This window comes from Vanellus vanellus, assembly GCF_965231255.1.
Source record: "Vanellus vanellus genome assembly, chromosome: 8".
NCBI classification, from domain to species: Eukaryota; Metazoa; Chordata; class Aves; order Charadriiformes; family Charadriidae; genus Vanellus; species Vanellus vanellus.
In genome coordinates this window covers 28,010,046-28,024,845 of record NC_138913.1, presented here as the reverse complement: position 1 = coordinate 28,024,845, position 14,800 = coordinate 28,010,046, and the positions used below count along the sequence as shown (strand labels likewise).

The window sequence follows — 14,800 nt, the reverse complement described above, 5'->3', positions numbered from 1 at the left end:
TGAGCAGAGATTTAGATCAATCTGGATTTAGCAGTATTTTTACCCTCACTTGTCATACTGTTTGCTACCAATATCTATGCTAAGCCAAAGCAATCCTCTGGAATCTCCCACAGCTTCTCGCTGCCCCCAGTCTTCATCACCACGTGCCCTGTATGAGGAAGAAACAGCGTTCTCCAACCGTCTTGTCTATCAAAAAGAGTTAGTCAGCCAAATTCTGCCTATCTATCCTTTTACTTTTGCTTTAGCATCTCCGCAGCAGGTATCCTGGTACGTTGGCCCTCTTAAGCTGCCACCAAGCCAGGGATGCTTTTCGACTACTGGCCATCTCCTCTTTCCTTCTCTTTCCTCTTGCATATTGCTTTTCTTAAGTTTTAATTTCTCAGGGCATATCCCTCCCCACTTTTTCCTGGGCGAAAACAGCATGCTCTTTTCCCTGCCAGTGCCTTTCCTCCTCTAATCGCTGCTGGCTCCTGCAGGCACCCAAGAACAGCTGAGTTACCACATCACCCAGGAGAACACGTATTACTGCTGCCAGCAAGGCAGGAGATGATGTTATTCTTCATTACTGACTGCTCCAATGGCTGCCATAGGAGCAAATAACCACGATGCTTTCCCCAGTGTGAAATACTGGCTTCTTTCTCTTTCCTTGTTCCTACTGTCCCCCTTCTGCCATGCAATTGCCTTCGATTTAATTCTTCTGCTCTCACATACAGTGCCTTCCTCTTTACCACACCTACATTTAAAAAAACATTCTGAATTCAATTAAAACTCATTTGTAGTAATTCACTAGAAAGAAGAGCATTCTTGTAGGTAATAAAGTTATTAAACTGACAGACCTCCATAAAATGTTCACAGCACATTATAATCCCAAACAAAAAAGACATGTTGAGAAGAGTAAGCATTCTTAGCTGTTTCTTAAGTTTTATTCTGCCAAGACAACATGAAACAAAAAAGGGTACCTGCTCTTTGACTTCTATATTGTGCTCCCCTTCCAGAATGAGGGTCACTGCTTGCATGATTTGCTTCCCATGAGTGCTCATTATATGGTCTATGTGCTGCCAAAGCAATGATGAAATACAATCAGTGTAGCGTTCCAGACAAAGAAGAGGCATTCCTACTTGAATTACTCTAAGTAAAGAGTAGCAACATTGCAAAAAGACCCTAGCTCCTAGCGAGGTCTCCCAAAACCAAGAACTTATCACAGCAGAAACACTTCATAATATTCCTCTTCATTTGAAGCCTGGTCTTGTTTGAGAGAGCATGATATGTATGGGCCTTGGTTCTGATTTCACTGTCACCTGTAGAAAGGACACTGGTTTCCCAGTTGCACAGAGGCCAGCCTGAAGACTGAATGCTCTAAGTGTGATGCTGCAGTTAGAAAGAACCACTTCTCTTCTGATAACAGGGGGATATCAGAGAGGGGTAAGAAAATGGAGGTTTCTTATCTGGTATTTGCTACTCTTACTGGAACACTACGACCAGGTCCGATATCCGCATTTCAAAAGTCTGAAGGGGTTCAGAGAAATAAGCAAAATACATTACTTATGGTATAGGAAAACTGTCTCAAGAGACTTACAGGTAAAAGGGCATTTGATCACATACTACAATACCTATACTAGAATAAAATTGATCATTAGGAATAACAGAAAAAGGTGAAACTAGATCTACTGGATTAACCGATATCAAAACTCAAGAGTGACATCAAACAGCCACCAGAGATTACCAGCACATGGCACACCACAATTTTTTTAAGATGTTAGGGATTCTTGTAGGACTTCTTAAAATTGCTAATAACGAGACTTCATTCGAAAGCTGCTGGATGAGTTATTCTGGAGTGAGTTTTGGGTAGAGATGAGAATGGTTGGTTCTGGCTCTAAAACATACTACAGAAAGTAGGTGAAGCTGGGACATAGTTTCAGATGAAGAACACCTTAAGTGATAATGAGACTCTGCTGTCAAGAGCTCAGGGTGAATTTAATGAATGACTGGTTATTAAATATCTTTTCACATTAAGACAACTAATTTTCTATGAAGCTTATTGAGACTCAACGAGTACAAATATCAGAAGATTTTTTGCAGTGACCTTTTTATGGTAGAAACACAATACGTGATAAATGCACAGTAGAGGCTTCGTGGTTTTTTTCCCCCACAAAAATGTTGGCTTGCCAAATGTTTGCTGCATGTTTTCCCTCTCTTCTTCACAGGGGATTACCCCTTTCTTTTCCTCCACCAATATCTCTTTCTCCCTGTCAAAAACAATTCATGGGCTTACATTTTCAAACCATTTTATTTCAGTGTGTAAAATGAACGTATGCATTTTGTAAGTGCACAGTCCCACAGTCAAATTCAAAAAGCCAGTAGTATCTATATAGTTGGATAAGAACAAAAATGTTTCAGGTGTCAAGAAAGAAGAAACACAGGTATCCTTAAGACATGTACCTCTCTACACATTGACTTAACAGCACAACCCTCTTATTGTTGTTCTGGACAAGTTTCACGGAAAGACTGTTTGGAAAATAATTTTGCTGAAAGCTAAATGCAATGGAATTGAACATTAAATGTAACTGTCTGGCTCTGTATTTGATAATAATTACAAAGTTTCAGTGGATATAGAGAATTCTTTCAAATGTTTTCTTACACTAAATTTGTCCATTTGGTTACAGATACTTGGATAAATCCAAAGGCCTCAGTTTTAGCAATATATCGAACATTAATCTTAAACAGAAAAATAAATTCTCTTACAAAAAGGATTAAGAATTAATTTGTACTGTCTGCATGTTTGATCAGCTTTCAGAAGGTCTGTTTGCAGCTCTACTTACTGGTCGAGTAGACAGAAGATTCCTGAGCAGTCCCAACGTTTTCATCAGAACATTTACGTCAGAATCAGAAAGCAACTGGAATAACTGCTCTGTACTCAGACCTCGTAAGATGTCTGATTTGATCTTCTGTTCCGCTTGAAATGCCATATTCTGAAAGAGACAAATTTTTTGTTTGATTTTTTTACCTTAAACTTGGGCTTTCACTCTTTTAGTTTGTGTTCATGGGTTACATGAACTGCTGAAGAAAAGAAAGCTATTCCCCTCTGAGTTTCAGGAAAGAGGCAAGCATATATCCTTGCTAAAATTAATCTCAAAGGTTATAATTTATGAGGAACTGCTACACACCGAATTCAATTTCCACACGGTCTTACAGCTGATGTGGTTATTACTTGCTTTTATTTGTCCCCTGGCATGCTACTGACACCACTTAATAGTTCCCCTGAATGATCTTGGCAGCCAAACTGGTATCAGAACTGAAAAGTTTATTTCATTTTATGGACTAAATGATTAAGTGTTTCAGGCTGATACTGTTTTCCTTCTGTAGTAAGGTGGAAAGACAAGCCAGATTTCAGCTACATCATTTTTTAGTAACAACTGATGTGTTCTTTAAGTTACATTCACAAACTTTTTAAGAAGCAAAATCACAAGTGGTATTTAATCAGTGGGGTCTACTTACCATTAAAGCCCAAATGCCATTCACTCGCAAGGCAAGATTTTCACTCTGTGTTAAACTACATAGAAGTTCTATGGCTCCTGATTCTAAAATAGGCTAAAGTGAAGAGGGGAAAAAATATTCTTTAAAACACTACTTAGACCAATTAGACATATATACAAATGTAAATATAATACAAAAAACCCCCTTGCTTATATCTTATTCTTGAGTTTACAGGGTGTCCAGTCCGCTCACATGAACTGGCCATGTCATACTCTATATTCATGAGCACTAAAAGGTAGGTTTTTATAAAAAAAAAAAAAGTCAGGTCAAGATGGCTTTATTCTCATGTGTATCTGTGTATGTACACACATGTATATACACAGTCATACACGTGTGTATGTATGTATACACACACACAGCTGTGTATATATGTATATATACACACAGATATGTGTGTATACACATATATATACAGACACACACACACATGTGTATATATATGTATCTATTTGTAGACACACACCCACACTTGCCACATTCACACCAGCAAATAGGTTTTCCCCAACAACTTTCAGCCTGGGGCTGCTCTCCAAAAGCAGTCTTCCTTGACCCTTTTTGGTTCTCAAGTTGGACAAATGTAATGAAAGTTAAGTTTGGAACAACCGCTTTCAACTTGAACTGAATTTGAAGTACTAGTTTTATTTAAGACCTAAAGAGCTCATACGCTAAAAAGATTCATGCAACAACTTAGGCTGCTCTTGTTTGTAAGGCATTCGTTTCTTCCAGAAGTTACAGGTTCAAAAGCAGTGAAGAACTGAACATACCTCAGTTTGGGGGAAGTTGTGTGTTTTTTAACCCGCTTAAGAGCTGAATTAATGAGAAAAGAGGAATGTTTGGAAAAGGCTGCACTTTGTAGGAACTGGCCCATCTTACTGGATCGCAGCAAGACCATAACAGAACCAGGCAGCAGCAGTTTGTGCCAAAGTTCACCTGGTCCCAGGCGCTTGCGCACTGCGATAAGCTGCCAGTGATTTTGCCAGGGGCTGGGCAGCTGGCCGGCTCCTAGGGACTTCTGCACAGCCACAGCAGGTGGGAGACGTTCCAAAATTGGGTTTGACTCAGCTCTCTTACAGGATAAAATACAGATCCACTTCAGCTTTGTTTGTTTACTTAAATGATTGGCAGTTTACAATTTTCAAAATACTGTGTAGAGAAAAGGTGATGTATGAAATGAAGATCAGATGGCTTATAGATGCTTTCAAATCTAACATTTCTAAGTACTCCTGCATTTTACATAAGCAGTGGGTTTTTTTTTGGCAAGGATGCTTTTTTACATGAACAATGTGTCCCAATAGAAAATTCAGTATTTCAATCCAATTTGAAGTGGAAACACTACACTGACTGCGACCGGCAGTATGAACAAGAAAGCCCATGGGCCGGTGAACTCTGCTTGGTGTCATTTCAGTTAATTTTCTGTCTCGCAGACACGACTAAAACTGCCCAAGATCAATTGATCAAACTAAGGTAATCCAAAGTGCCCTGTAGGAGCCCATGTATACCACAGTCTTGCAAGCATTTTCTGTAATTAACAAATACTTAAAACTTAGGGAATTTTTCCATTGCTATAAAGTACTGATATGTACGTATGATCTGTACAAAATACAGATGTTGCAGAACTCAAGACCAGATATCCTGTATCATTCACAATCAAAACCACAAGACTCGGCTGTGCCAGCATTTTCAAGATTACAGCAGTAATTCTTTAAGACAATGGATCATACTGCCAATTATTATGATAATGCTTTACAAGTAAAAAAACCCCAAATTGCATGTCTACTTTTTAGATACTACATTTAACTATATTTAACTGTCACAGCACTGCAAACAGATGATTTTTTATTTATTCACAAGCTATCAGTGATACAGTGTGCCTAACATTACACCTCTATAATGCCGCACAAGCAGCGGATACCAAGTAAGATACCTTTATGCTTATTGAACTGTTGTATCATGTAACTTTTGTCTATTACCTCTTCTTGTTTCTGGGTAAATACTAACCTCCTTGCTTGGAGAGAATTCCAGAAGAAGATTGCATAGCGTGGAAGATGCTACTACAAGAATTTCATTTGGAGCATTCTGTAAAACCTGCAGTCACAAAGGGCAGAGTGAGGAATCTCCATTAACCAGCAGGATAAAGAAGGGATCATTTTGAAATGGAATACCTGTAATTATGCTGCACTTTGATACTCTGTACTTCAGGAGATGCTTTGACGCTAGCAGTGCAGATCCATACAGTGCTCACTCAGCTCAATGTGACGATACACATTACATGACAAGCTGGAGCAATGTGAAGTTATTTCGCAGAAGCCAGATTTGAGAGCTTTTAGGTCCAAATTAAAAGAAATCAGTGGGAACAGATCTCCGCTCTGCAAAGCGTACATGTGCTGGCAGTTGGAATTTAGCTCTGCGGCCATTCTCTCCAGAGAGCAAGTTATGTCCTGCAGACCTCCACTATGTCATGGTTTACAGGAAAGTGGAGGAAACTCCAGGAGGAGCCTCCTCAACACTCCTGTACCTTGAGCAAAGCACAACATGGCGAATTTCCTCATGACCGTCCTTTCAGACAAGCAAGTCTGGAACAAGTTATACTCTCTCTTACCTGTGCCTGGATCTCCAGGGGGCCCAATACATGCTGTTCTTAAACAGAGCACCTCTCTTGCATGTTCTGAGAAAACTCAGTGAGGAAATAGGCATGGAGGACACAACTGCTCCTCCAGCAGAGAAAGGGGGAATGGAGGGGTTGTTCTGTATCACCCTTTATTTCACAGCAGTAAGCAAATTGCAAACATTCAGGTAGAGGGTAGATTTAGAATAGATATTAGAAAGAAATTTTTCACTCTGAGGGTGGTGAGGCACTGGAACAGGCTGTCCAGAAAAGCTGTGGCTGCCCCATCCCTGGAGGTGTTCAAGGCCAGGTTGGACGGGGCTTGGAGCAACCTGGTCTAGTGGGAGGTGTCCCTGCCCAGGGCAGGGGGTTGGAACCAGATGGTCCCTTCTAATCTAAACCATTCTATGACTCTATGATTAACAATTACTGCATTTAAGCAGCTTGTACTGAAGTACATATATGTAAGTCCTATAATTTTAGACATTATTCTTCCATGGCTTACACAGCTATACATGCTAGGGGAGAGTGAAAGGACTTATATAGTTGTTATTAATCTAGACTTAAAATTAATACATTTTTATTTAATATTACTACTATTTTTCTATGAAGAATAATCCTTGATGTTTTGGAATGAACATTAAAGTTTCTGACTTCAGCTTATTTAATACAAATCAAAATGAACAACTGCCAGCAGCTGCATTTACAGAGAAGTCTGAAAACTGTATTTTTTTTTTCCACGTGGCTCTCCTTTTATGCTAGTTGTGCTTCTTCAAGCAACCCTGTAGTTTGTGTGTTTTACATTTCTAAAGGTTTGATGCTTTCATGTTTGGCCTTTTGCAGACTCTTAGAATATTCAAACCATTCCCTGAGCCCCTTCAGGCGATGATCAGGAGTCCTGAATCATAGGATATATCATGCTACAGTGATAGCACAAAACTTGCATGATCAAATCTCCCTTGACCTCCCAACAAGACTAATGAATTAGACATCCATGGATTAGTATCACAACTCAAACACCCAAAGGATGAATGCTTAACTTGTAATAAGTGTATTGCGTATACTCTCAGAAAATAATTTCCCTGTCTTTATTTATATTGAAACTGTACAAAAAAGTAGGCCCATACTTTAGGGCCTCTAATTAATGCAACTTAAAAGGCTGAGAAAGTTTCTTGGCCTGCAGCCAACAAGATGGTCAGAGAGTGTAGTATAACTAGTGAGTTGAGTTCTCTTAAGTCTGTAACTTGTGAGAATTAGAACATCAGCAAAGCAGAGAAAGTCAGGCCTGAATAAACGTCAGTGAGTAGCACGTCCAACAGGCATCTATCTTGTATTGAAACATCACTAGCAATAAGTGAGGGATCTCCTGATCCTTTACTTCCTTCCAGGCTCTTCCTTCACTCTTGAGCTTTTGGACAGTCAGCTCACATAACTGCCTCGTTATCAAGCTCATCAGCTTATTTTTGCTGACAACACTTTCTCTGGTCTGGCTACTTTACTTCTGAACAGAGAGTCAAGCTCACTGCAGGTGATTCTCATGGGTGTTAATGCTGCCCAAGCTTGCCAGCTTCTCGCTAGCAGACTTCGTTCCCCATTTTCAAGGTCTAAAAGACACTGAAACTGAGAAACCAGTTTATTTATCTGCACAGTCACATTACAGAATGAGATGATGATATATACCTTACACACTTTGTTCTGATTTAATCTTGTGGATAATTGCATTATATTAAAATGTGCCTTTTTAAAGGTCCTGCTGACCTCTTTGGCTTCAGTTTTAAAATCTGCAACGAGATCTAAGATGTAGAGAATTACAGGAGAAAACGCAGACCTAAATTCTCTTGTAGGGCTTATAGACCAAGTCTGAACTCTGCCATCTAGTCTGAGCCTGAAAGTAAGGGATATATAGTCCTCCTAGTGCCCTCTGTTAACATTAGGGATAACATAGCCTCCCTCACTGATCACCCAAAAAAAAAAAAAATCACCCCAAACAAACAAAAAACAACCAACCAAAAATCAAGCACAGACCACAGTCCTTTTTGCTGCTGCTTGGCTTTTCTTGATTTGCAACCCTCTTAGGTGGTCATGGAATTTTGATTTCCAAGTAATTTTTATTATGATTCTACAGAAACACATGCAAATTGAACAGACACTATATCCTGCTTTAATGGAACAGAACACTTCAGTAGTTGAGACTTGCTTTTCTCTACGTACCTTCATTAAAGGTTTCCATACAGCATGATCCTGAAAACTTGTCCTGAGCTGCTGTACAGAACGAGACAAACTGTGCAAACACCTATAACAGAAAAGAAACCTTCACTGTGAAACGCACACACTCATGCGTACACTACTATAATGCAGACATCGCTTCTACACAAAGATTCAGCTTAGAATTTGTTAAGTAGTAGACTGTAAATAGCAAAAAGTAAATATCGTACTAGTCCGGGATAACTCCCTGCCTCCCCCAATAAATTTTCCAGCAGTAGAAATGACTTTAGATTAGCTTATGAAAAATTATCAGAAATTCTAACGAGTACAGCATCAGATGTTGATAAGACAAAAGTATTTGTACGAATCAGAAAAGCCTCCTACCTGACTGCAGCTAACCGCACCTTGATACTAGATTCAGACAAGCCATTAACAATTCGGTCCATCATATTTTCAGTCTCAATGATCTGGAGCAAAAAGGAAATAGGAAAAAGGAAACCGTAGCTAAAACCAGCAAGCCATATTCTCTTCCCAGATTAAGTGGGAAGTAGTGTGAATCTGCATACAATTTAGAAAAAAAATTCCATATTCTACACTCCACTACTGCTTTCAAAATGATTTTATTAATCATCAAGGAACAAGAGGGTTATATATACATATATATGAATTAGCCTTAACGTCATATTAAAACAAAAGAGTGCACGCCTGAGTGCACACAATATATACAAACTACAGATTACAGACATCTTGTAGAGCTACCCAGAAAAAAAAATAGTAGTAATTCATGTGCCATATTTAGACGTGGCCAGAGCAAGCACTTAAGACTAGGATAAAAGGGAGTTAATACCGAGATGAAAGAGGAGTTTTGTATAATAAAATCAACTTTGTCATGTACACACCCACCACTTATTTTAAACAATGCTTTGATATGTAAAAGAAGGTTTGTTACTGTTAACTAAAGAAGTTCAACCTGCAACGAAAGAGAAGTTTATGGGTTTGAATTCTGGAGATCCTGATGACAAATCTTCCTGCTAGTTATCTTTTCAACACACTGTTTTCCTGCCTCCTTCCTGTGCACATCTTTCTTCCTTCTGTTTTTCCCCTTTAACCAGCAAATAAACTCAGAAAATTCTCCAGCCTCCTGTACGTGCCACGTTTGACATAGCAACTCCATGCTTAAATTTAAAAATGGTGCTTTTAATCATTCATTGTTTAATTTCCCTCCACTTTCCACACGTAACTTTTTAACTATGACTGCTCCATCATCCAATCTGTTTCCTGTAATGTTTTAATAGAATTTGTCCTTCTTCACACCAACTGCTTTGTTATGACAGTGCAAACCCCCTCGGTCACTTCAGAATCATGGCACAAATTTTGACTTTGTTTCCCAATATGACTAGACATTCCGGGGTTTATTTTTTGGGGAAAAAACAAACAAACAAACAAAAAAAACCCAAAAAACCCTCACACCCCCAAATCCCCCACATTTGTTTTATAATAGGATACAAACAACAGAGGTATATTCTATCCCTCAGAACATAGGTTTCAGAAATTACTCATATGCCCCAACAATATTCCTGCACAGCTTATGAGTAGCAATGACCACAACACGTTGAAAGACGTTGTGAGAATCTAGCTCATCACTCTGAAGATACCGACATAAATCAACGTTACTGTCATATTTTGTTACGTCAAGGCATGAATTTTTGTTCAAATCCCATGCAATGAAAGTGCAATCTGAAAGTTTATATCAACGCAATGGAAAGAGAGCCTTCTCATTTCAACCTATTTACATCACAACAGGAAAAAAAAAAAAAAAAAAGAGCTGGAAGAGTGTAAATACTTGCATTGCCTTTCAGCCTAACTTTTAGCTGCATCTTTGCCAGATTGCTAACATTTTTCACAGGCTCACCTTTTTTCGGATATCTTCATCATTTGCTCCCAGGGAAGCATAGAGCTTGAAAGCAGCCTGGCGGAGTTCATGGGCGTGCTTCAAATCATGGTCAAGCTATATTTAAATAAAGCACAGATTTAGACACTAAAAAAATTACAGACGTGATATTCTTCTTTGTTGTAAACTAGTGCTTATCTACTGGGGTTTTCTCCACCGCACCAAGGGCGGCCAGAAACACAAATTAACTGCTGTTCCATTAGCTGATGTCCACATTTATGAACTGAACACAACAACTGAAGTTAAGAATATGGTTAATTTATCTGCTGAGTTACAGACAGGTCAACCGGAACAATTTGAGGCCAAAACACTTTCTATAAAGTTATGACTCTATCCAGACCATACTCAGGCAAAGGCTACTCTTATTTACCCAACAGAAACTTACAGGAACAAGCCAGGAGAAGTGAAAAAATTAGGACAGAATCAAAGGAAGTTTTATCAGAAGTGAAGCAAAAGTGGGAATGGAAGACAATCTTAAATCGCACGACCTCCATCTTAAGGTGTATTTTAACTCCAGTCTTCTGCTGTAAAGGCAACAAAGCAGGGTGCAAGCTGTCTATGTGGCTTCTGGAGGGCAACTTCTCAATGCAGGTGCAGAGGGGTGAATTAGGGTAATGCACCACAGGATATGCTGTTCACAAATCGGGAGAAACTGCTTGGGGGCATGATAAGCAATGGGAGCACCAGCTATAGGGATCATAAGATTGTGGTGGTCAAGTTCCTGCGAGGCACGAGAAAGGCATGGAGCAGAACACAGAGTCCTGACTTCAGGAGAGCAGACCTGGAGGAGCAGATGGGGTGTACCCTGGCTTGTTCAGCCAGGAGAAGAGAAGGCTGAGTGGAGATCTAAGAGCAGCCCTCCACTACCTACAAGGAGAACGTGGAGCCAGTCTTTACAGCGGTGCCCAGCAAAAGGAGAGACAATAGTCAAACTGAAAAACAGGGGAGGTTCTTACTGAATATAAGAAATAAAAATTCATTATTAGAACAGTCAAATTTTGGAACAGATTGCTCAGAGAGGCTGTTTAACCTCCATTCTTAGCAGTTTTCAAGAGCCAATTGTACAAAGCCTTGAGCAACCTCACCTGAGCTCAGCACGGACCCTGCTTTGAACAGGAAATTAAGACTTTCAGACCTCCTCACGTTCTTTCCAATGAGAATAATTCCATGATTCTGACTGCCCTCAAAATTCTGTACCAAAGGGTTCCACAAAACAATGCAATATTTAAAGTCTACACAAAATACCAGAAAAATGTTAGCGTTAAGCAGCAAAGCGCTGCAGTAAAAGAAGCGTCAAAAATTACGCTGTACAAGTAATTCTTTCTGATGTAGCTGTATTAGAGCAGAATGTATTATCTCATTGTTAAAAATATTTAAAACAGACAAGTAATCTGTTTGGCAGAGTCCTCAACTCACACATTTTTTTACCTTACAGGGTGTAATTCAAAGCATTTTTTAAACAAAGTAAGCACCCCGGCTTCCCAGCTGACTGTTTTTACAGACTTTCTGAACACTCAGAGGAATGTCATAATATTTATAACTGCCCCACTCACACTTGGAACCTAATCATTTTTTGATGCTACAGCTAACATCCATTACTCCCCAATCAGCTGCCAAACTTCCTTCTGCTCATTTAAATTTATACTGCAACTATTTTTTTTATATTTAATTTGCATTTTTACATAGAATTCAAGGCAGCTCTATATGCAGAATGAATCCCATTCTATAAAAGCCTGAGAAGTGAGTATACCTCTTGGACTATTTTCAGAGAAAAACCAAGGCTCTGTAATCCTGTTTTTTAGGGACCTTTCTAAGAATCAGACTCAGTAAGAGGGGAAGGGAATAGGGAATGGATATTTCCCTATGCAGAATATCAAAAACAACCGTGCTTCTGAGGTTGATTGACCCATGAGTGCTTTGATTGATCCACTAGTGCTTTGGAAAATGTATGCAAATCTGTAAAAAAAAAAAAAGTGCTCATGGACGAGAACTCCTGGTACAACACCTATGATACTAACTCCTCAAGGTGTATCTGGTCTCTGTTTATCCAACCTCTTACAAGTGTGGGTAACTCCTAATAGGAAATACTACAAGAAATCCACATGCTTTTCTGCTTAAACAGAACAGAGCCATCCCTGAACTTAACATTTTTCACAAACCTGACCTAAGAACTTAAATCGATTTCTCATCATATGGACTATTATCTCTATCACTGGTAAGTCTTTTCAACTCTGCAAAAGGAGAAACATGACAGATGCCTTAGTCTGCTACTTCACTGCTATCTCTGGAAAACGTAATGAAACTTGTATGGTGAAGCTATATTAAACTACCCATAGCTCATCTCTCTATCTTTGGCATAGAAGAACGGCAGCAGCCTTCTTACAAGAGTCCAGATATACACAGTGATTTTAGTTTGGATCATTAAGTCTCCAGAAAAAGCAGTGAGTGAGCAAAGACTTGGGGACTATATACATCAGGAATGCAGTCCTGCTGGACGTCTGGTCATCCTTCTATTGAAGAACTCGGACATAACGTTTAAATAGAATAAAAAAAATACCCTGTGCCCATTTATTATTGTTTTTGCACATTTTCCAAGCTTCAGAACTGGGTAAGGAAACGTACCCTCTTGATATCAGTGATTGCACTCACTGAGCTGGGATACTTGAAGTAGTCAGCAAGCATGACAATGAGGTGGTCGGTAATGCTGGCAATTCTCTGGAGTTCTACATCTGTTTCAATCAAGTAGGCCAGTGTTTCCGCTCCTTCTACTCGCTCCTCCAGCAGTCTTTCCTTACTACACATTCGAACCAAACATGGCAGAGTCTGAAAAGTTAGGGGAAAAAAAAAAAAAAAAAAAAAAACAAACAGAAAAGAAAACCACCGTTGTTTAGTGCAGCTACGTTCACAAAGCAGCTCACAAAAAAAAAAAAAAAAAAACAAAAACAACCCAAACAGCTATCCTAGAGCAATTCTCAACAATGTTCTTTAGATCAGTACCTTTAGACAAAAAAATTTTAGTGGTTTTAAAGTCTACAAACAGAAAGAAATTGTTCAGGCATTGCTAAGTATACAGTAGGCTACTTTCAACCAACTTCTCATGCAGTCAAAATTAGTCCATGTGAATGCAACATTTAGAAGTGATCGCGGTCCAAGTTTCGCAAAAGCTTAAAAAAAAATACCAACCAACCCTCAAGAGTTCATATTTGCACAGGTTTATTCTTACTACACATAAGAACCAAAAGTACCCAAGCTGCCCTCAGGAAGCACTTGACCCCTCCTGTGCCTTTGCAAGCTAGGATTGACTGAGGACAATGGAGTAAAAAATAATCTCAGGGCTTCTTTGAGCCACGCTGGCTGCCAGGAGCAGTAGGGGAAGGGAGGACTCCTAAGGTGTATTTGGTCAACCAGAAATGAAGTCCACTTGGAATCCAGGTCCATTCTGCCTTACTCTGATACACCCTCCTACCTTGATTACAGGCATATGGCAACACTTTTGTCATACTTTCTCTACTTTAAATATTCAAAAAAATCCAATCTTCCTTTACCTGAATCTCAGTGAAAGGCACTGGAAAGACCAATTCTCCAATGGCTGGGACTCAACATGTGCACTCAAGCCTCACCAAACAGAAGTATGAAAATAGATGAGGAAAAACATCAAGTTTTTTTGCTTGTGTTACTCAATTGACTTCAACAGAATTATGCTAGTAGAAAATGTTTCTGAGTGTTATGTTTTTGGGGACATGAAATAAAATTTAACCATTGACTGTTCAAATGATTAAATAGATAAGTATCTCCATTCTACAGTTAAGGAAGTAGAGTTACAGGACTTGCCTACATTTATTTAAAAAGCAGATGCTAACACAAGGATTACTATCTAATTCTGCACCTAATCCAGGGAGCCAAAGCACCTCCTCCCTGTGTATCCGTCACTTAAAACACCAGATAAGACTTTCGGCCTGAACAGTTGAAAACTGGTTCCAATAGCACAGACACACCAAAGGACCCTCTGCTTCCTTAGGAAGTTATGCGGAACTCTCTTAAAGATAAAACAGCTGCTGAGGGTTGGTAAATTTAAGCAGCCCTCAGAAATCAGCTAATTCCAAAGGTGAGATTGCATTTCCCAATTCTTTCCATGGTCAAATAGCCTGAAATGAGCTATTTCTTGGAATTCAAGGGCTCGATACTGTTAGGTTACTGGCTGCAAGCACCCAAGAAACACAAATCTCATACCTTTCCACTTTTAGCAATTCCATCTGTTTAAAATTAAACAAAATCAAGAATTCCAAAGGACACATTTTAACCGTTCCATTAGACTTATGGGTCAGCACGGCATAATTAATGCAGAGGAGTAGGGGACTGTATCAGAGGTGTAAAACGAAGAGCCACAAAACACACCCGACCTTTCCTGGCCAGCAGATAAAAGTCTGAAAATGGACTTTAAAGATAGAATACTTAATTCACATGGTATCGCTGGGATGCACCCGGGTTATCTGGACAAATGGTCG

The 14,800-nt window shown here is 39.3% G+C and overlaps 1 protein-coding gene across 2 annotated transcripts in view; it reads right to left on the bottom strand.

Moving 5' to 3' along the window:
* ARMC8 (armadillo repeat containing 8) overlaps window positions 1–14,800 on the bottom strand; it is a 77,405-nt gene that overhangs the window by 7,126 nt on the left and 55,479 nt on the right. For both annotated transcript variants that reach the window (XM_082486954.1, XM_082486953.1), the window contains 8 exons: window positions 12,918–13,118; window positions 10,257–10,352; window positions 8,729–8,811; window positions 8,351–8,432; window positions 5,533–5,619; window positions 3,496–3,588; window positions 2,820–2,969; window positions 960–1,055 (listed from right to left, as the gene is read on the bottom strand). In XM_082486954.1, coding sequence (XP_082343080.1) covers window positions 960–1,055; window positions 2,820–2,969; window positions 3,496–3,588; window positions 5,533–5,619; window positions 8,351–8,432; window positions 8,729–8,811; window positions 10,257–10,352; window positions 12,918–13,118 — 888 coding nt within the window. The remainder of the gene's footprint in view (window positions 1–959; window positions 1,056–2,819; window positions 2,970–3,495; window positions 3,589–5,532; window positions 5,620–8,350; window positions 8,433–8,728; window positions 8,812–10,256; window positions 10,353–12,917; window positions 13,119–14,800) is intronic.